Source organism: Bubalus bubalis, chromosome 24 (assembly GCF_019923935.1).
Source record: "Bubalus bubalis isolate 160015118507 breed Murrah chromosome 24, NDDB_SH_1, whole genome shotgun sequence".
Classification (NCBI taxonomy): domain Eukaryota; kingdom Metazoa; phylum Chordata; class Mammalia; order Artiodactyla; family Bovidae; genus Bubalus; species Bubalus bubalis.
Genome location: NC_059180.1, coordinates 1,608,575 through 1,629,776, shown reverse-complemented (window position 1 = coordinate 1,629,776; position 21,202 = coordinate 1,608,575). Strand labels below are relative to the sequence as shown.

General features: G+C 59.4%; 2 protein-coding genes across 19 annotated transcripts in view; one reads left to right on the top strand and one right to left on the bottom strand.

Moving 5' to 3' along the window:
* Window positions 1-1,354: 1,354 nt before the first annotated feature.
* BRAT1 (BRCA1 associated ATM activator 1) lies at window positions 1,355-17,001 on the bottom strand. Of its 6 annotated transcripts, XM_044936237.1 has the most exons (16): window positions 11,170-11,717; window positions 10,824-10,916; window positions 10,389-10,571; window positions 10,161-10,303; window positions 8,753-8,907; window positions 6,808-6,955; window positions 5,980-6,352; window positions 5,578-5,694; window positions 5,279-5,370; window positions 4,486-4,604; window positions 4,224-4,410; window positions 3,943-4,016; window positions 3,310-3,412; window positions 3,086-3,184; window positions 2,763-2,938; window positions 1,355-2,458 (listed from the first exon to the last, which is right to left on the bottom strand). In XM_044936237.1, the coding sequence occupies exons 4-16, from the start codon at window positions 10,285-10,287 to the stop codon at window positions 1,784-1,786; spliced, it is 2,445 nt and encodes an 814-aa protein (XP_044792172.1). In that variant the 5' UTR covers window positions 10,288-10,303; window positions 10,389-10,571; window positions 10,824-10,916; window positions 11,170-11,717; the 3' UTR covers window positions 1,355-1,783. The 6 variants fall into 6 exon arrangements, with proteins under 6 accessions (XP_044792172.1, XP_025131322.1, XP_025131323.1 ...); XM_025275537.3 differs by lacking the exons at window positions 10,824-10,916; window positions 11,170-11,717 and adding an exon at window positions 16,860-17,001; XM_025275538.2 differs by lacking the exon at window positions 10,824-10,916 and having other exon boundaries at window positions 1,355-2,455; window positions 11,170-11,718.
* The window catches only part of IQCE (IQ motif containing E), a 39,901-nt gene continuing 31,514 nt past the window's right edge, over window positions 12,816-21,202 (top strand). For 3 of the 13 annotated variants that reach the window (XM_006074824.4, XM_025275540.3, XM_044936238.2), the window contains exons 1-2: window positions 12,825-13,133; window positions 20,367-20,414. In XM_006074824.4, coding sequence (XP_006074886.4) covers window positions 13,098-13,133; window positions 20,367-20,414 — 84 coding nt within the window. In that variant the 5' untranslated portion in view covers window positions 12,825-13,097. Of the gene's footprint in view, window positions 13,134-20,366; window positions 20,415-21,202 lie in introns of all 13 variants that reach the window. The other 10 variants (XM_025275547.3, XM_025275544.3, XM_025275545.3 and 7 more) reach the window with 9 other exon arrangements.

Below are 21,202 nucleotides of genomic sequence, written 5' to 3'. Positions count from 1 at the left end.
CAGAAAAATAAAGTCTCTCACTGTTCCCATTGCTTCCTCGCCTACCGGGTCGTCACTGCGGTGACTTTTCAGCCCCTGTTGCGGTCTGCGGGCTTCTCTTGTTGTGGAGCAGGGGCTCCGGGGCGCACAGGCTCTGTGGTTTGGATGCACAGGCTTAGCCGCCCCATGGCATGTGGGATCTTTCATGACCAGGGATTGGAACCGTTGTCCTTTGCATGGCAAGGTAGATTCTTAACCACTGGGCCACCAGGGAAGCCCACGGTTTTACTTCTCATACGAGTAATTTGTGTCTTTTTTTTTTCTTAGCCTAGCTACAAGCCTTTGTTGTTTAGTCACCAAGTCGTGTCTGACTCTTTTGGGACACCATAGACTGCAGCCCGCCAGGCTCCTCTGTCCATGGGATTTCCTAGGCAAGAATTCTGGAGTGGGTTGCACTTTCTTTACCAGGGGATCTTCCCAACCCAGGGATCAAACCCTGATCTCCTGCATTGGCAGGCGGGTTCTTTACCAATGAGCCACCAGGGAGGACTGACTCAAGGCCTACTGACTTTCTTGATTTCTGCTAAGAACCAGTTGTTGGTTTCATGATTTCCTCTATTAATTTCCTGTTTTCATTGATTCCTGCTCCTTTATTATTTCTTTTCCTGCCTTACTTTGGGTTGAATTTGTTCTCTTCCTGGTTTCCTAAGGTAGAAGCTTAGTTTATTGATCTTAGATCTTTCTTCTTTTCTCATACATATATTCAATGCTATAAATACCCCCTGAGCACTGCTTTGCTGCAGTCCATAAATTTTGATAAGCTATAATTTCATTCTCATTCAGTTAAAAAATATTTTTTAGTTTCTCTTGAGATTTCTTGACTCTGCAGTGTGCTTTAGAACACTGAGGCTCACCTCCGGGAGGCAGACAGTAAAATCCCCATTTCACAGATGAGGAAGCAGGTTCACCCAGGCCCACACGGCCGAGAGGTGGCAGAGCTGGGCTGGAGTACCTTCTGCCCAGTCCCGAGGACCAGCCTGGAGCTAGACTCGGCTGATGTCACAAGTGACTCCGTTGCCTGGCCAGTGAGTGCTGAACTGCTACAAGGTTGGGGGGTTCGGAGACTGAAAATCTGGCTTGGTTGGGCCTGGGGTCACTTAGCCTCAGGGCTCAGAGGCCAAGGCCACACTCTCCAGCCTGAGCTGTTGGCTCTCTGACCCTGGGCGTCCCTGGGGCATGGCGGGATCTAAGCAGAGGAGCTCCCACCCAGGCCCAGGAAGCACGTGGCCCCATGCAGAGGGCCCCCCCAGCTGTGTCTCTGAGCCCCAGGGGCCTGGGCTACCCCTGGGCCGGCTCAGAACCGTGTGCCCACTGGCACGGTCACAAGACATTTATTCTGAGTAGAAAATGAGCCATTTCTTCAACAATACATCAAAATGGGGACTCCTGACCTTGCTGGGCTCGCCTGGTCCTGGATCCCCTGGAGGGTCCCCTGGGCACCCATCCAGACCAGAGCCGCTGGGAGGGCAGGGCCCAAGGAAGGGCTGTGGGGCCGCAGCAGGGTCCCAGAGCGGGCAGGGCCCGAGGGAGGGCCGTGGGGCCACAGCAGGGTCCCGGGGAGGGCTGTGGGGCCGCAGCAAGGTCCCGGGGCGGGCAGGGCCTGAGGGAGGGCTGTGGGGCCACAGCAGGGTCCCGGGGAGGGCAGGGCCCGAGGGAGGTCCATGGGGCCGCAGCAGGGTCCTGGGGAGGGCAGGGCCCGAGGGAGGGCCGTGGGGAGGGTCCTGGGGAGGCGCTGCTCGGCTGGTCAGTAGCAGTCGGCCTCATTATCTCCCAGGATGCCCACGGTGGCCAGCATGTCCTGCAGGAGGGACTGGGGGCTCCTCTCCACGTGGTCACTGCTCTCGGCCAGGGTATCCTGTAGGGCCTCCAGGTCCATGGACCTCAGCACGGCCAGGACGGCCTCGGGTGCCAGCTCCCCCAGGAGCTGACCCTGTTCACCGGCCTGCCACCTCCGTAGGGCGGCCTCCACGGACGTCACGTCAGGACCGTCCCCCGCCTCCTGCGGGTTGCTGGAGGGAGTGGCCTTGGCCCTCAGGAAGAGGAGGAGGTCACAGGACTTCTGGGCCACGGGGCGGTCACAGTCAAACAAGGACCGGAAGGCGAACTCGAAGAGCTGGACCCGGCAGAGCGCCTGCAGGGCCTGGGCCAGGGCGCCGGGCGGAGCTGCCGCGGAGGGGCCGCCGGGGCCCAGCAGCTGCTCCAGGAACACCAGCGCCAGCTCCAGGCCCTGGACGCGCACCTCCCAGTCCAGGTCCCCGCTCGCCGCCTGCAGCACTCGGGCCACAAACCGCTCCGGGTCCTCGGCCACGTCCGCGTAGCCGTCCCGCAGCCACTCTGTGAAGACCCGCATGACGGCCCGCCGGGGGAACCCCTCCGAGTCCGTGGTCAGGACGAGCAGAAGCTCCTCGAGTGGGGTCTTCTGGAAGACAGAGTGTGAGGAGGGTGGGGGGCGCCGGGCACGGGGGCGGCAGGACGGACCCCCGAGGGACCCCGGGCGAGCGCTGGGGCTCGGCCTGCTCTGCCTCCTTCAGGCCACGTGCCCCTGGGCCCCCCACTTGCTCATCTGTCAAATGGGAGTGACCATGTCCAAGTGCCAGGGGTGTAGGAGGCCGAGCGGGAGACTCACAGGCCCTACCCACACCCGTGGCAGACCCGCTTCACCCTGGCTATCAGGATGCTGGCCAGGGTGGGGCCATGGGGCCGCAGGGCCCACCGTGTCCTACCTGCGGGGTGGCTGGGTGCTCAGGGCTGGAGGGGGCGGCGAGCAGCCCCCAGCTGGACAGCTGCCCCACGGCGGCCACTGCGCTTGCACGGACGTAGCTCTCGGGGTCTTGCAGGAGCTGCCTGGTGAGCTCGGGCACCTCCGAGGCCAGCAGCGCCTGTCTGAAGCCGGCCTGCCCTGGGGGTCCAAGAGCCACAAGCAGCAGTGACCAAGCGCTGAGTCCAGGGCCCCGCCTCGCTCCCCAAAGGCAGCCGAGGGGGCCCCAAGTTCCCACGACCGGGGGGCGGTGCCAAGGCCAGGCCAGCCCCTGAACCCTGCACTCACCTCCCCAGCGTCTGGTCATCTGGGTCAGGAACTCGAGGCCCGAGTCCCTCACCTCCCAGCAGGGGCTGCACAGGCGCTTCTGCAGCACGGCGAGCAGCTCTGGGATGGAGGGACGGCTCAGGGGGGGCCTGCCGACGGCCCCCCCGCCCGCGGCCTCCCCACCTCGCCCCGGCCCTCCACCCCACCCTGCACGTCCCTCGGCTCCCTGGGGTGGTGAGGGTCACCTCCGAGGACCAGCTGGGCGTAGGGCTCCAGGTCACAGCAGCCGGGAGGTGCGGCTGAGCTCAGGAGCCAGCAGAGTGTGGCCTGGAAGGCCTTTTTCAGAACCTGGGGCAGCAGGGCAGGCAGGGGTGAGCCGACCCCCGCCCCGCCCAGCGCCCTCCGCGCCCACCTGGCCCTGGGCTGTGCGATGGGGACGGCGTGCAGGGGGAGAGGGGACCTGGGCCCAGCTTCTGTGAGGCAGGAGCCTCTGAAGGAGGCGGACGGGCATCAACATGAGATGGAGGAGGGTGGCTGTCCTCGGGGCCCCTGGTTCTGGGGTCAGGCAGAACCACCAGGGCCTTTTCCTGAAGGCCTGCCATCTAACCGCCCCCACACCGCCGCCTGCTCAGCGCATGAGCCACTGACCCTCCACCTCACAGCATAACAGCTCTGGGGCTGCGGGAACGGGGAGGCTCACAGGGAACCTCAGGGAGCTTGGTCCCCGCGCGTTAGGCCCACCCGTCTCTCAAAGAGAATTCCTGGGAAGACTGGGCCCTCTCCCTGCTTCCCGCGGCCCCTCCCTCAATCTCCACCAGCCCCAGGCCTGGCAGAGCCCCAAACAGCTGCCTGCCCACCCCCGCCCGCCCCGCCCGTACCGTGGGACTGGAGTCGGGGCTCATGAGGTACTCCAGCAGGATGGCAAACACCTGTGTCACCAACTCCTGGGGGCCTGAGACGGACGTGGATGGGTGAAGCGCCCAGCCTGCCGCCCTGGGGCCTCCCCCGCCCAGAGGTGTCAGCCCAAGGAGAACAGAGGCACAGACCCCCTCAGGCAGCTGAATCCCGGCCCCTCCCGGGAGGAGACAGGAAAGGACAGCGGTCCCGGGACGCCACTGAGCAATGCCCAAGCTGTGCAAGAGAATGTATTCTCACTTACCCAATCCCTGAGACAGGACCCCCAGGAAATCCAGGGCAGCTCGCTGGACGCGGACACAGCCCACCAGCATCGCGCACAGGCGGCCGCCTGCCTCGGAGCTGGGGGCTGCTGAGCCATTGCAGAATCGCAGTATCGCCACCGCAGCTGCGAGCAGGGGCGCCTGGGGCCAGGGCGAGGGGCGCTGGGGCTGGGGCAGGGTGGGAGCGTCAGTGCCAGCCGCAAGTCCCGCTGCCAGGGCGGACGCGGGCCAGGCCACACCTACCAGGGGCTGCAGCAGCTCCAGGTGGGCCAGGGTGCTGCACAGGAGACCCACGCACGCCGACTTGGAGGGCGGGAGCGTGTCCACGGCCATCAGGTCGCCTGTGGCCCCCTCCAGCAAGCCTGGGGACAACCGGACATGGCTCCCAGTGAGTGGGCGCCTTCTGCGAGGCTGCCGGTCACTGAGTCCCACCAGAGACTGGGCAGGCGGCTCTGAGCAGTGGCCAAGCCGGGTGACATGTGGTCTGAACCTGTCTGCAGGGCTCTAGAGTGGAGTCCCACTCTCCCGGCAGCCTGTGCAGGGGCTGGCTTCTGCTGGTCAGAAGGCCCCTCTCTCCCTCAACGTGGGGCTACTGGGCACAGTGGGCTCCCTGTGTCTAACCCCCAAACCACCATGCAACTGAAGCAAGACAAGCTGCGGCAGAGGAGACCCCCTTTCCCATCACAGAACAGTCAGTCTGGGAGGACGAGTGCCAGGCCCAGGTGCCTGACGCGGGTCAGGAATGGTCCATGCGGCCAAGGCCCCAGAAACCACCACCGAGTGCAGGGTTGGCGACTCCGGGGCCACCCTCAATGATGCCACGGGGTGGGGAGGGGGATGCTGCCCTACGAACTCCTAGTGGCACACAAGCCAGTCACCGCTGAAATGACAGCCCACGGCCCTGCCAGCTTCACTCTTGGGTGGGGAGGCGAGCCAGGTACCTTGATGCCCACCAGCCTGCCCCGGCCCCAAGGACACGCTCAGGACCCCAGGGTTCTGCCTTCTTGCACCCGCCCGCCCTTCCCCGACAGCCTACCTGGCGTTCCGGGGGCCTGAGCAGTGGCTTCCAGGACAAAGGCCAGGGGCTGGAGGAGGACGCCGAAGGCCTGGATCCTCAGCACCTGGGGACTGAAGACAGGACAGGGTGAGGCTGTCCGACCCGGGCACCCTGGCTGCCCCTCTAACACCCCCAGCGAGGCTGGGGCAAGGGGTCAGAGCTGGGGACTGGGAGACAGCGACCCTGTAGCCTCCTGACTGCACTCCACCAGGGGCAGGGGTCCTGGGAGGTCCCTGACCTCACTGCCTGCCCCGCACAACGTGAACCCTGGCCCTTACCAGTCGTGCAGTTTCAGGATCCCCGCAGCCAGAGGGCCTGCCTGCGTGGGGCTCAGGTGGCTGAGGGTCTGTGCTGCCGTCTCCCACAGGCCAGGGTCAGAGTTCAGCATGGAAGAGCTGCAGGGGAGGCCCCAGAAGCCAGCATCACTCCTCCGTCCAGCCCACACCACGCCCAGTGGGCAGCTGTGCCCCGTGGTGCTGGGTGTGCCCGGCCCAAGACCGGAAGTCGTTCCCAGTGTGAAGGCTTTCAGACCCCCTGAGGGGTTCCCCTGACTCGGGGCAGCCTTCTTGAGGAGCCAACAAGCTGCGGCCCTGGGTGTGATGGCTGCCCTGAGACCTCGAAGGAAACGAGCAGCACCGCCCCCCCCACCCCCTGCCAGCAGCTGTGCCCAGGGGCCTGACCGGGCCACGCTGAGGAGGAGATCCACAAGCGCGTGCGGGGCCGGCACGGGGTCCTTCTCGAGCAGGCGGGCCACGAGGGGGCTCAGCTGCACCCAAAGGCCCTGCGTCCAGAGGCCATGGCAGTGCCCGAACGCAGTGGTCAGGACATGCAGGGCCTGCGTGACCCGCGGGGTGGCCTCGGAGCGCAGGCAGTCTTCGAGGTGACACACGATCTTCCGGGCACAGGCCGGCCAGTCCCAGGCCTGCAGAGAGACGCGCCCCTCAGCAGGTCCGCACAGGGCCAAGTCCAGGACACGCACCAGGAGCTGCCCGGCGGCAGAGGCCACAAACAGGCTGGGATCTCCCTGCAGGGAGAAGATGGTGTCAACAGCACCTGGGGGCGGACAACGGGGCGAGGGGGAGAGACAGGGTTCAGCTGGGACAGCGCCACGGGGCAGCAGGGACGCTGGAGACACTGAGGGGCTTCAGAGCCTGAATCCCGCCCGCTGGGGAGGCAGGGTGGGAGGCCCAGCCCCGCCCTGCTCGGAGGCTGGGACCAGCTCGGGGTTCACGGGGCAGGGGCTTGAGAACCCTCGCCACTTTGGAGCCTTCTAACCAGTCTCAAAGCCACCCCAGCTGCTGAGTCTGACCTACAAACCAGAGCACACCACACAGCCTAGAGGGGCCCCTACACTTGGTCACCCCGAGTGTTCCTCTCAACAGCCCTGTGACACCATGGCCCCTCTCCTGTTCAGAAGAAGAACCCAGCGAGGCCCAGCGCGGCCCTGGAGCTCACACAGTGCGGGGACAGGCAGGGCAGAGGCGCGGGGGCGCGGGCGGGGCACTCACCCGAGTCGGCAAGGAAGCGCAAGGCACTGGGGTGCTGCGCCAGGGAGTGCAGGCCCTGGATCCAGCCGCTGCGCACGGAGGGGGCCGCCCAGGCCGCTGCCCCGAGGGGGCCCGGCTCCCCGAAGAGCCCAGGCAGCAGCTCCCCCTGCTGGAAGTGGAGGAGGAAGGAGCCGAGTGAGTCCTTCTCCAGGGAGAGAACTTGGGAGGGAGGGCTGGGCGTCACACTCAGGCCCTGAACCTGTCACAGTCCGCTCCAGAAGCCCCTCCCACAACAAACACTGGCCAAAACGCCAAATGACCCCTCTGACCATGACATCCTGTGCCCGAAGACCCCCACAAGTCTCCACAGCCCACTGGGCTCTGCGCTTGGCACGCGGGACACGTGTCCTCCTCCGGATGTCCCCCACCCCAGACTCCCCAGCACACCCCGTGTCAGGCCTGCCCTGCACATACACCTGCTCAAAGCCCTTCCGACCCAGCTGCGAGCCCGCTCTCCCTGAAGCTGCCCCCTGCCCCCCGCCCGCAGCAGGCAGTGCCCGACTCCCCACTCAGTGCCCATCCGCGCACGGGTGTCCACCTGCAGCACAACAGCGTGCCGCCCTGACCCCCTGCCACGTGCCCGAGGTTCCTGTTCCCCACAGGACCCAGTACAGTGAGTGGGAAACAGGGCCTGCCTCTTTCCCCCGGAGCCCCTCCCTGGGGCCACGACTTGCTCAGAGCCTTGTCTATCTTGACAATAAAATGCTGGCCCCCAGCCTCGAGGGACAGGGTGCCTCTAGCCATCTCAGACTCTGGGTGAGGGATCCCTGGGCCGAGGAGACGCTCTTTCAATCACTGGAGGATGAGTCTGACCCCACAATGGCCTTACGGGGCACCGCGGCTGGTTGTAGCCCACGGGGAGGCCCTCTGTGGGATCACCCGTCATCTAAATGGCCCCTCCAAAGTTACAGCCCTCCTGGGGGCAGTCTGTAGTCAGTGGGAGGGCACCAAGCCTCAGCTCCCAGCCTCGTGTCGTCTGTCTGCACGCCCCCTTCCCAGACGGGGCCCGTGCTGAGCATCTCGCTAACAAGCAGCCCTGGGGTTCTGTGAAAGGGAAGCGGAAAAGGGAACAGGAGCCCAAGCCAGTGCCAGGGGCCCAGGACACAGGGCAGGCTCCCTCTGCAAAGCAGGGCCCAAACCTGCCGTGTCCCCTGTCCCCGTGTGCAGGGGCCAGCCACCAGACAGAAGGGCAGCCTGTGGCCTGCTAAGCCTCCACAGCCATGGTTGGCTGTAGGAAGGAAAAAGAGGAGATGGAGAAGAAGAGACGGGAACCGGGGAGCACCCAGGAAGTCAGAGAAGCTGGGAAAACCCACATGATTGGGACTGAGGATCTGTTTTCAGAGAAGCAGATGGTGTGACAGACCACGCCAGCAGCCTGACTTTTCAGGGTCCGCTGTGAGCCCTGCCGGTCCTGGGGTTCCTCTACTGAGCCTTCGTTGTCTCCTCACCCGGAGACAGAGGCAATGGCTCCTGACCTGCGAACTGGCCAGGGCTCTCAGGATAACCCGAAGGTGATTCTGGAAACGCTGAGGTATGTACGGAAGGATGATCAGACGTGAAGTCATTTCCTATAACAGGCTTCAGTGTAGAACACCCTGGAAAGCCTGCCCCACAGTTAGCTGGGGTGGTCAGGGCCTCGGGAGCTTGCACAGCTGAACTGAGGGGCACCCACAAAGTGTGCAGAGGCCCAACCCCAGCTCTGTCTGATTCCAAAACGTTCACCCTTCACTCCAATCCATTCCTGTTGAGTTTTTCAAAGGGGGACTATACCCAGGAATAAACACCCTGTGGAACATGTCAAGGTACGGGGGCGAAGTGAGTTTCAGAGACTCGGGGGTCACGACAGCCACACTGCTGTGCGCCTGCAGGGGAAGGCGGGCCACGCAGGTGGGAGGCCCAGGCTCACCTGGAGGTACTGGAAGCAGTTCTCCTGGGCTGCAAATATCCCTGCGAGGCGGAGCGCAAAGGACAGGATTCTGGAACTCAGGTCCTGGGGTTTCAGCACATGGAACAGCAGCTCTACCAGGCAGGGGTGATCCTGCAGTAACAGGAGACTGGAGCCTGGGGACAGGCCCAGCCGGGACGCACGTTACCAGGGCACCGTGCGTGCCTCCAAAAGGGACCGTTCTTCTGGCAACTCCCAGACCTCCTCTCTCAGGCTGTTAGACTCAGCAGTCCAACCGGGAGGAAGTATTTGCAACAACTGCTTCAAAGGACTCATTACTCTAATTCAGCAACACCTCGACAACAGGCAAGGGACTTGGACAGGAAATACAAATGGCCAGCAAACCTGGAAAGACGTTCTGGCCTGCTGATTATAAAAAAAAGACACAAACAAGAGCAGCATACAGTCTTCGCCTCTCCAGTGGGTAATCCTCTCTTAAACGGAGAGTACTACAGCAAGACACGCAGGCAACGGGCATTCTTCTCCAGACACAGCGCCTGAAACGCCTACACCCCACAGCAGCGCTGCTCACAACAGCCGAGACATGGAAGCAAGCTAAACGTCCGTCAACGGGGGAAGGGATAAAGAAGGTGTGGTTCCATCACATATATACAATGGAATACTGCTCAGTCATATAAAGAATGAAACAATGCCATTGGCAGCAACATGGATGGACCTAGAGATTGTTGTCCTAAGTGAAGTAAGTCGGACAAGTATCGTCTGATATCACTTAAATGTGGCATCTAAAAAAATGATACAAATTAACTTGTCTGCAAAAGAGAAACAGATTCATTGACAAAGAAAACAAGCTTATGGTTCCCAAAGGGGAAGGTGGGGGGATAAATTAGGAGTTTGAGACTAGCAGATACAAATGACTACATTTAACATAAACAACAAGGGCCTACTGTATAGCACTGGGAATTATATTCAACATCTTGTAATAAACTATAATGGAAAACAGTCTCAAAAAGAGTGTGCGTGTGTGTGTGCACGCACCTATTGTTGTTATTTAGTCACTAAGCTGTTTCTGACTTTGTGACCCCATGGACTGTAGCCCACCAGGCTCCTCTGTCCATGGGCTTCTCCAGGCAAGAAAACTGGAGTGGGTTGTCATTTCCTTCTCCAAGGGATCTTTCTGACCCAGGGATTGAACCCGAGTCTCCTGCATTGGCAGGTGGACCTTACTGAGCCACCAGGAAAGCCTATATACCCTAACCCTAACCCTAATTTGTGGGTGAGGAAATATGAAAAGCCAGGGGGACTCTCTAAGATGTAGAGGAACGACCCCAGACAGACGGCCTCTTCCTAGCACAGGGGAGCCCTGCACCCTCCAGCCTCCGGGGAGAGTCGGCAGATGCCCTCACCCTACCTGCTTCAGTGACTGCTTTAAACCAGTCCAGCAGCTTCTCCAAACAAGTGTCATCTGCCACCGGCTGCCTGGGGTCTGCCAGGACATCACAGAGAGCCGGGAGGAGCCGGGCACACTCTGGGTCCATGATGGGGCTGGGGTTCCTGCAGAGGAGATGTCAGGCAGGGCCAGACCCCACCCGCCTAGTCACAGGCAGCCCCCAGCCCCACCAGGCCCCAGGACTTTCACCTCAGGCCGGGTGATGACTCTTCAGAGGGAAACTCCTAGCTGCCAGGACTGCAGTGAAGCCTCGGCTGGGGTAGGATTGGAGGTTGTCAAGAGCAAACTGGAGCCCTCGAGTCTGGCGGTGGAGACGGGAGTCTGGGGTAAACCATGCGGCCTCAGGAGCTCAAAGGCAGCCAACTCTGGACTCTGGTGGGAGGAAACGAGCATGAAATTGATCTAGGCTGCAGGCCTGTCAGAGCCGGGGGCGCATGCGCGCTCTGGGGCCAGCCACGTGTAGGAGGCTGGTCAGTCAGAGCTGTAAGGGTCTCAGTGCAGCTGGGAGGTGTCTGTTTTTCTGTCTGTCCCTCCCAGGGTCAGTGTGAAAGCCTTGCAGCCAGCAGCGTGTGGAGGGGAAGGCGCTCTGCCCACTGCCGGTTCCTCCGGGGACTGCAAGAGCACCTGCGAGTCTGGCCTGGGAGGGGGCCCGTGAGCCCGTCGGTCCTGTGGTTAGGGAGGGCTCTCGCCGGAGGATGGCGTAGCCAGTGACTCTGTCTGCCGGGGTCAAGAACAAGCCTGGAACGTCCGTCTGTCCATCCCTGGCCAGGCTAAGTTCTTGAGGAAGGAGCCATCCCCGTGGACCCCACGGAGGACGCCAGGCCGGCGGCTGCGGTGGTGCTGGGGCCCAGTCCAGGGGCGCGCACGCGGGCCCCAGGCGGTTCTACGGCCCGAGAGGCCCCGGCCCCTAACCTCGACCCCGCCGGGCCCTCCACAGCGACCGCGACCCCTCCCCGGGCGCGCGCCTCACCCGCTTCGCTTCCCTCAGCCGCCTCAGGCCTCGCCTCGGGCCGCGCGACCCGCCGGGACTGGAGGAGGCGAGGACGGGGAGGACGCCCCTGGAGGCCACTCTGAGAGCCCCGAAGGCCCAGGCTCAGGGAACGGGCTAAGGAGGAGCGGGACAAGCCTCCGCCAAGCCCGTTGCCTGGATCCGTCACCCGACCAGGGCGCTCAGACGTGTGTGCACCGGAACCCAGGAGGCTTTGCGCCTGGAAGGCGTGGCTTTCGGCGGAAGGGGCACGGCCTCGCCGGCCAAAGGCCCGCCTGTCTGAGCGGGCCAGCAAAGCAAAATGCTAGCCGCACAGCAGGCACACCTTCCTCCACTTACAGAGGGGTTTCATCCTGACTAAATTCAGAATGCATTTACTGTCCCTGCCCACACCACCTGCCCGGTGTGCGGACTCGGAACCCGCAGCTGCTCTAAGCACTTTTGGTTCAGTTCAGTTCAGTTCCGTCGCTCAGTCGTGTCCGACTCTTGGCGACCCCATGGACTACCCCCACGCCAGGCCTCCCTGTCCATCACCAACTCCCGGAGCTTACTCAAACTCATGTCCATGGAGTCGGTAATGCCATCCAACCAACTCCTCCTCTGTCGTCCCCTTCTCCTCCCGCCTTCAATCCTTCCCAGCATCAGGGTCTTTTCCAATGAGTCAGTTCTTTGCATCAGGTGGCCAAAGTATTGGAGTTTCAGTATCAGTCCCTCCAATGAACACCCAGAACTGATTTCCTTTAGGATGGACTGATTGGATCTCCTTGCACTCCAAGGGATTCTCAAGCGTCTTCTCCAGCACCACAGTTCAAAGGCATCAAGTCTTTGGCGCTCTGGTCTTCACAGCAGCTCTTTCTTTCCCAGAGGACACAAGCACAGAGAAGTCACTCGCCGGGCACCAAATACCTACTGATTAATCAGTTGTTGTGTGCCAGACACTGTTCCAAGGGACAGCATTACAGTCGGGAGCAAAACAAAGCCCTGCCCCAGAGAGCTTACATTCTAGACAAGGGGAGTTCTTGTAGATAATAAAGGTCAGGGGGCTGGAAAAATACAGCAGGGCAGAGGAACAGAGTAAATGCCCTTGGAGGCCTGTAGGAAGAGAAAGGGCAGATTATGCTTGCTAATAGTTTAAATGAACCTTGCAGCCCAACGGGCCCAAAGATCATGATACACACTGAATACAATGAGTGTAAACTCTATTTTTTTTTTTTTCTTGTCTTGTGACTGCATTATAACCCTTGAGCCTAATTTTTTTTTTTTTTTTTACATCAGAGGATAGGCTACCCACTCCAGTATTCTTGGGCTTCCCTTGTGGCTCAGCTGGTAACGAATCCTTCTGCAATGCCGGAGACCTGGGTTCGATCCCTGGGTTGGGAAGATCGCCTGGAGAAAGGAAAGGCTACCCATTCCATTATTCTGGCCTGGAGAACTCCCTGGACTATAGTCCATGGGGTTGCAAAAAGTCAGACAGGACTGAGCGACTTTCTTTTTTTTTTTTTTACATCATAACCCTTGCGCCTAAGATCCGAGATCAGGAAGATGGTTTTCTTAATGCCAGGCGTTCAGAGCTAGCAGGCTGTGGACACGGCCCAGGCTCCCTGTCCCTTTCAGCGTTAACCTACTAAATATTTATTAATGACAGCTCTGGGGACTACCGCCCTGTTTCAGCTCCGCCCCACACTCTGAGCGCGCAGCCGGTCGGCCCGAGGGTGTCCCTGGGCACACCTATAGTTGGCCGGGCTCGCCACATCCGGGGCTCGGCGGGCTGGCCCGGTTGCCATGGAAGCGGGGTCGCGGCGGGCGCGCGGGCCGGCGGAGAGGCTGCGGGCAGCCGGGTGGCCTGCGGAGCCCCAGAACCCGACGGCCGCGCCCGCCGCGCCCGGGGGCAATCGGGCAGCGCCGCCGCCATGTCGCTGGGCACCGCGGAGCCGGCCTCCGAGACGGTAAGCGCGGAGGGCGGGAGCGGGGGGCGCCCTCAATGCCTCCCACGCCGGGGCGCGGGCCGGAGGGAAGGGGCGCAGGCCGGCGGCCGCCGGTGACCGTAGCCATTATTGTTACCGCATAAGAGCGGACCTGCGGCCGCCGCTCCTCGCCCAGCCTCCAGCCCCCTCTAGTTCCCCACTCGTCCTTGCCCCGGCCGCCGCTTCCAGGAAGCCCTCCCGGACCCTGCGCCCTCGCCGCTTGGCGCCTGCGAAGCCGGGCCTGAGCGGAGCCTGCGATCGCGGCCCGCCGGGGTGACGGAGCTCACTGCGTAAGTGCCCGCCCACCGGTGATTCCAGGGCTGGGGGCCTCGGACGGGGCGACGGACCCGAGCCGTGCCGGGTGTGAGGGAGGAACCCCAGGCGCCGATCAGGGCATGTTTTCCGGAGGAGGTGCCGCCCGCCCAGGGTGGCTCCCCCGGGTCAGAGCGGCCGTGTTCCCAACTCTTCCTTCACCCACTGTTTCTGGGGCGTCAGCCATCAGCTGTAGATACCACTGTGGGTGAATAAACTGCATTCCGGTGGCGGGGTGACGGGACTCGGGGTGGGGGTGAGGGAAAACAAGGCAAAAAAAACCCCCAAAGCGGATCGTGTCCATCAAGTCAGAAAGTGCCCTGCAGAAAATAAAACAGCCCATGTAAGGGAGGCGGGATGGTGGGCTGCTTTAGATTGGGTGCCAGGAGCAGCCCCTGAGAAGCTGGAGTGTCCTGATGTCCCCGATGAAAAGGAGGCAGCGGGATGAAGATCTGAGACACCGGGGCCAGCAGGTGCAGAGGTCCTGAGGTGGGAAAGAGCAGGGTTCCAGGGCGCAAAAGAGAGCTTGCTGGGATCTCACCGGGCGACCTGTGTGGATGGAAGGGAGCCGTGGGCCTTGCAGGCAGTTCCGGGTCTGAATTCACTCCTGCCACAGTGGGAAGGCTTTGGAGGGCTCCAAACAGAGGGAGCTTGACTCACGGTTGCTTCCTTCACTGGGAGGAGATGGCAGAACCCGCAGGGCTGCCCGGCGCTCTCCCCAAGTGGGCTCAGGGCTCCTAACCCCTTGTCACCCAAGGCACCAAGTCCTGCCTCACCTGGAAGGCCGGCCGCCCTTGCTGGTCTCAGTTACTGCTCCTTCACCTTTAAAAGTAGCTCATACTGTGACTGTAAAGGTCATTCACGCCCAGAAAAGAAAGGCAATGACCCGTAATCTAACTGCCTACAGAAAACCAGTTAATGTTTAGTATATTTCTTTCTGATATTTTTTCAACATTTTTTCTTCCCATATGGCTTTTAAAACTTGGGATCCTGTCTATATTGTTTTGTAATTCTTGTCGTTTAATTTACTGCTAGCATCTTCCCATACCTGCGTTTTCAAGAACATGTTTTAAAAACTAAGTTTATGTGTACGTATAACTGAATCACTCTGTTGTACACCTAAAACTGACGCAGCATTGTAAATCAGCTGTACTTCAGTTTAAAAGATAGAGAGAAATGCATCAAACAGATAAAGACAAACGCTGTATGATCTCACTTCCATATGGAATCTCAAAAAGCTAAATTCTAAACAGCAAGGACTGACTGTATAGCACAGGCTACGTTCAACATCTTATAACCTATAATGGAAAAGAATCTGGAAAAAGGTATGTATATAATATAACTAAATCACTTTACTGTACACCTGAAGCTAATATAATATAGTAAATCAACTGTACTTCACTTTAAAAAATTTTTAAACTCTTAATTTGGAGGACTTCCATGGAGGGTCCAGTGGCTAAGGCTCTTCGCTCCCAGTGCAGGGGGCCTGGGTTCGACCCTTGGTCGGGGAACTAGAGTCCAAGTGCCAGGACTAAGAGTTCACATGCCACAGCTAAAGATCCCACATGTCACCACTAAAAAGATTCCGCATGCCCCAAGGAAGATCAGAGATCCTGCGTGGTGCAACTAAGACCCAACATAGCCAAAGAACAAAAGAAAAAAATTTTTTAAATAAATAAAATGAAAAAATAAAAACTCTAACTTGTGAATTCCCCGGAGGTCCAGCGATTAGGACCCTTGAGCTTCCACTGCAGGGGACACGGGTTTGATCCCTGGTCAGGAAACTAAGGTCCCATGTGACCTGCAGCACAACCAAAATAAATAAATATATGTGTAAAAATCTTCACAAGTATTATTCATGCAAAAATGGAAAGATAATATTTTTTAAAATAAAATAAAACCTCTAACCTAATCAGTTCAGTCACTCAGTCATGTCCGACTCTTTGCGACCCATGGACTGCAGCGTGCCAGGCCTCCCTGTCCATCACCAACTCCCGGAGCTACTCAAACTCATGTCCGTTGAGTCGGTGATGCCATCCAACCATCTCATCCTCTGACATTCCCTTCTCCTCCCGGCTTCAATCTTTCCCAGCATCAGGGTCTTTTCAGATGAGTCAGTTCTTCAAATCAGGTGGCCAAAGTATTGCAGTTTCAGCTTTAGCATCAGTCCTTCCAATGAATAGTTAGGACTGATTTCCTTTAGGATGGACTGGTTGGATCTCCTTGCAGGCCAAGGGACTCTCAAGAGTCTTCTCCAACACCACAGTTCAAAAGAGTCAGTTCTTTGGCAGTCAGCCTTCTTTATAGTCCAACTCTCACATCCATACCCAAAGACTGGAAAAACCATAGCTTTGACTAGATGGACCCTTGTCGGCCAAGTAATGTCTCCGCTTTTTAATAGGCTGTCTAGGTTGGTCAAAGCTTTTTTTCCAAAGAGCAAGCGTCTTTTAATTTCATGGCGATGGTCACCATCTGCAGTGATTTGGGAGCCCCCAAAAATAAAGTCTCTCACTGTTTACACTGTTTCCCCATCTATTTGCCATGAATTGATGGGACCAGATGCCATGGTCTTAGTTTTCCGAATGTTGAGTTTTAAGCCAGCTTTTTCACTCTCCTCTTTCATTTTCATCAAGAGGTTCTAACCTGATAGGATACTCCTGTTTTAACTCTCCATTTCCTTCCTTTTGGACTTCCCTGTTGGCTCAGACAGTTAAAAATCTGCCTACAATACAGAAGACCTGGGTTCCATCCCTTGGTTGGGAAGATCCCCAGGAGAAGGGAATAGCAACCCACTCCAGTTTTCTTGCCTGGAGACTCTCCTGCACAGAGGAGCCTGGTGGGCTACAGTCCATGGGGTTGCAAAGAGTCAGACACAACTGAGTGACTAACACATGTGCTATTGGTAACCACTCTGCTCTAAAGGTTCTTACGCACAGAAGTGTTTGTCAAGCCCCTGACACACGCTGGCTCTGAGACCACCCGGGTGCCCGTGTGCCGTGGTCCCCAGGAGCGCAGTCCCGTGGGAGGGACCAGCGCCAGCGCTCTGCTAGGAGGCTGGCAGCCGTTGGCCCTGGCTGACTGGCGGTTTCCCTGCTGAGCTGACATCTGTTCTCAACCAGATGAGACCCTCGAAGGCAGGCACTGGGAGCAGAGCCGCCTCTGGGCTTGCTTGTGCACCTCACGGGGCACGTACGGTGCTGGGGTCCCCGGTGAAGGGCTTCCAGGTTCCAGAACAGGGTAGGAGCATCTGTAGAGCGTTTCCTGCTCCCGAGGTTCTCCGTCACTTGCTCTAAGGCCCCCTGCTCCCGCCCCATGCCGGACCTCTTGCTCGCATCCACTGGGCTGTCCCGCCTCACCATCCTCCCCAGCCCCACCACAGCCCTCCTCTGAACTTACAGAGGCAGCTGCCCTGAAGCCTGCGCACACCGAGCCTGCAGCGGGGGCCCTTCAAACGGAGCTTCCATCGCCTGCTCTCTCCCTGTACAACTGTAGTCTCGGTCGCACTTTTCCTGTTCCTCTGTTATCTCTTAGTCTTTTTGTTGAAAACTCGACCTTTAGTTAATATATTACCGCAGCTCGCCCCCCCCCCCCCCCCCCCCCCGCAACATTTAGATAATACGTTACAGCTTCTCCCACGCCACCTCCCCCTGGTTTGTTTATTTGGGGAGGGACTTGGTTGATCTTTCTCTGAAGTTGTCTTTCCCCACACTGTGCAGCCTGTTTCCCTGCTCAGACTTTTTAAAAATCCTTTAGCCCAACTACCTTGGGGTTACCCTTGAGGCAGCAAAGGCCACTTGTTGGTCAGAGGTTGTTTCACCCCCTGGGTCAGTCAGATTTCTGCTGTTACTCATTGCGTGTGCGTGCCCCTGCGTGTGTGTTTGTGCGTGTGTGTGCAGGCGGCTGTCGCTGTTCAGGGGTTTACAGCTTTGCCCACGCGCAGCCAGGAACCCATGCGTGGTTCTCCCCCTCCGTCTCTCCTGAGAGCAGCCTTGGACGTGCCGTGGTCCTCCAGCCCTCCTGGGATATCTGTCTTCGTACTCCTTTTTTATTTTTTTGGCTGCGCTTTGGGCACGCAGCACATGGGATCTTAGTTCCCCAACCAGGGGTCGAACCTGTGCCCCCTGCGGTGAAAGCACCCGTCTTCAGCGCTGGACTGCCAGGGAAGTCCCCGTCGGTGGTTTTTAAGCCTGGCTCCCTGAGGTCTGCTCTCGGGCCAGGGGGGTCCCCCATTCTGCCAGGGTTCGGTTACCACTGGGGCTCACACCCTCTGGCTGGCCTGGGTGCCGGGTGGGGGCGGTTTCCATGTCTGCCCAGAGGCTGGACTCCAATCCTTGCCCCCAGTCTCCCTGACCCTCAGGCTTGACTGCCGCCCCAGGAGGGCGCTTCTGGGCTCTTCGACTAGCGGCTGCTCTGCAGTGAGCTTTCTGCAGCCGTGACCCCGGAGCTGGGGGCCCCAGCTTGCTCCCCACTTTGTCTTTGTTGGCAAAGGAGCCAGGCGGGTGGAACTGTGCCATCAGTCCCCCGGGCACAGCTGCCGTCCTGCCTCTTCTGGAGAAGGGCCCCTGGTCCCCGGCACAGCAGGGCAGGGGTGTCTCCCCTGAGGGGTGCTCCTTCTGGACCGGCCCCTCCCTGCATGGAGCTCCCACCCCACAGACATGGGGGGTCTTAGCCTGCAGTGTCTGGGGAGGAGCTCACACCCTAAGCACCCAGCCCTGGGGTCTCGACTACACCCACCCGCCTGTAGGACTGCACTCTGGGGTCACTTCAGTCCTTGGGGAGCCGAGGGGCCCCTGACTGAGTAGATTTTCTGGAATGAAAGGTTCATTGATTATCTTCACTAACCGATGAAGATTGATTGCTTTGTGGGCTCTTCTGTTAGATGGTTGTTGGTTGAGGAGTGAGCCTTTCAGGCGCCTCACCACACCATCCTGGGAGATGCCCCGTCTGTGAAGGCATCCCTGCCTCCCCCCGATTCACTGAGAATCAAAACCCTGTATGTTCCAGCATCTTATTCTGGACACTATGTCTCTTCCCCCAGTGTCTTAGTTAATGTAGATTTAATGCTTTAAAATCCCGATGGGAGAACGTGTCCTTGTCACCGAGGAAGCTGAGATGCAGAGGGGTCCGTGGCGCGACCAGCCTCGCACAGCTGACGCGGGGCCACGTTGCTGCCCCAGGCCTTTTGGGACCCCCCAGCGCACTGCCCGCCAGCCACCGCCCGCAGAGTCCCGCGCGCGAGGTTTGCGTGCCTCTCCTGTAGGATCCGCGCAGTCTCCTGTCCTGCTTGCAGAGGAAGAATGCATTGACCTTGACCTTTACGTGCTCTTTTGTTTCTCGGATACTGTGCGTGGCCTCTGCTGAAGGGATGGGTCTAGGGCTGCTGGGTGAGCTCAGGTGCTGGCACTGCTCCGCTTGTTTAGTTCCTTCGGCAGGGCGGGGAGGAGCAGACTCGGGGGCTGACTGGGGGGACCCGATGGAGTGCGTGAGCCCACCTGGTTTTGTTCACCACGCGGGCCACCTCCTTCCCTTGTTGAAATTTCAGGTCCTTGAAAAGTCATCAAGGTTTTATTCAGGACAGAGTTGTGAGAAGTGTTCACACGAGAAAGTGTTGCCGCTGTCCCGTGGGACTGTCGACAGCTCCCCTTGCTGGCTGGCAGGCCTGTGCTGTGACGCTGGGGCCGAGACGGCCTTCACGTCGCCGCCCTGATCCCCCCGCCTGAGCTTTCCACGTCATTCTCGTGCAGTTTGTTAAATGAACACTTTCCTCTGTAACCGTCATTTGCTACTTTAAAAAATTTTTGTATTGGAGTATGGTTCCCGTACCTCGTTGTGTTACTTTCTTCTGTGCAGTAAAGTGAATCAGTCACACCTGTTCACACGTCCCCTCTTCTTTGGATTTCCTTCCCATTAGGTCACCACGGTACCCCGAGTAGAATTCCCTGTGCGCTGCAGTATACTTGTCGTTTGCCGTTTGTACCTCAGAATCCACCTGCCAGTGCAGGAGACATGGGTTCGATCCCTGGGTCGGGAAGCTCTCCTGGAGAAGGAAATGGCAACCCACTCCAGTATCCTCGCCTGGAGAATCTCATGGACAGGGGAGCCTGGCGGGCTACAGTCCTTGGGGTTGCAAGGAGTTGGACATGACTGAGAGACTAAACAACAATAATAGTCTCTTAACAATAATAGTCTAGGGAAAGGATTTGAAAAATCGTTCTGCTTTCTCTGTTTTTAGGATGTAAGCCTAAGTGCATTAACACAGACACATCACCCACTTGGGCAAGTTCCCTTTTCTCCTGGACATGCTAGCATTGAGGATAGTACAGATTTTATTGTGCTCCATGCGCCAGATCGCTGGAACCAGAGGCAGGAACCTCTGTACACGAAGATAACGCGTGCGCTGGTGGTGCGGGGTGGCCCTGATCACTCTCACCGGGGTGCAGTCGTAGGTTCCTTGTGCTCTGATGCAACGATGGGATGCTTTTATCAAGAACTGTTCACCGGGGGAGGGATAAACTGGGAGTGCGAGATTAGCAGACCCTACTATAAGACAGAGAAAAAATGGAGACTTCCCATATAGCGCGGGGATCTCTATTCAGTGTCTTGCAATAACCTATAATGGAAAAGGATCTTTTAAAGCAACTGTACTTCAAGTCGTCTGTCGATTCTGTGGAGACGCTGTTGCTGGACTGACAGGGCTGGGGCCAGCAGAGTTTGGCTTCGTGTCTGCACCGTCCCTTCGAATGCGGTGGACCGAACCGGCCGCCGCCAACTCCGAGTGTTCTGTCCCCTCCTGCTGGACGCGGGGCTCTCCCCCACAGCTCAGCCCAGCGGTTTCCACCTTGTGAGTGCGGCCGTGGTGCCGAGTGGTGCCCGACGGTTTCACTGTTGCGTCTCTTCCTCCAGGGGGATGACAGTCTGTCTGCGATCACCTTTGACTCTGACTCTGACGCGGTGAGTGCAGTCGGGGGGCTGGTGTTCCGTTTACCCGCCGACTCCCGCGGGTCTCCCCACAGACGCTGCGTTCAGGGCCAGATCACAGATTACAGAGGCCAGATCTGTACAGCTGAGGCGATAACTTTAGGACTTCGACAGAAGTCAGTGTGAGCAGAGCGCATTTGAGGCTGACCACAAGCTCCTTGCCAGCAGTCTGGCTTTGGCCTGCACGCCCCCACCCCTGCCCCCAGCCCCCGAGCCCTGTGTGGAGGGGAGAGAGCAGAGCAGGGAGGTGTGAGAAAGAGCCCAGCGCGTTCCCGCCCCCGCAGCTCTGAGGACTCCAGGGTCCGTGGTCTGAGGAGCAGGGCCTCCGCAGAGAGTTTCCTCCTCAACACTCAAGACATGGCCGAGATGCTCCCGGGAGCGAGAGGGATCCACGGATCTGAACCAGTCTCCCGGGATCTCAGTGTTCTGAGCGAGATTTCCCATTTGGAGTGAAGCAGCGGGTGGAGGCGTGGAAGGGGCCCCGGGGGCGAGCCTGGGTGGTGCCCAGCTCCGTGTGTGGCCCAGGCTGTCGGGGGTGTCCTCCAGACGGGCCAGAACTGCCCCGTGCCCCCATCTCACGTCTCACCCGTGGGCGCCCCCCCACCTCCATCTCTGGGGCCTGCTGGCCACACTCTGTGTCGGGGGCACCTCCCCTGGGCTGCCCACTCCTGTGTCAGGGGTGCCTCCCTGCCCTCCGCTCGGACTCTGCTTGGTCACTTGGTGTTGGCTGCTTAATCCACTGCCCACCCGCCTCCACCGAT

What these genes read in the sequence shown, in the direction of transcription:
- BRAT1 (XM_025275537.3), bottom strand. Translation starts at nt 10,287, where the DNA reads ATGGACCCAGAGTGTGCCCGGCTCCTCCCGGCTCTCTGTGATGTCCTG. An exon ending in ATCCTGAAACTGCACGACTG is followed by an intron (nt 5,371 to 5,577) that starts GTAAGGGCCAGG and finishes TCCTGTCTTCAG; the next exon opens with TCCCCAGGTGCTGAGGATCC. An exon ending in GGTCCTGTCTCAGGGATTGG is followed by an intron (nt 4,017 to 4,223) that starts GTAAGTGAGAAT and finishes CGTCCGTCTCAG; the next exon opens with GCCCCCAGGAGTTGGTGACA.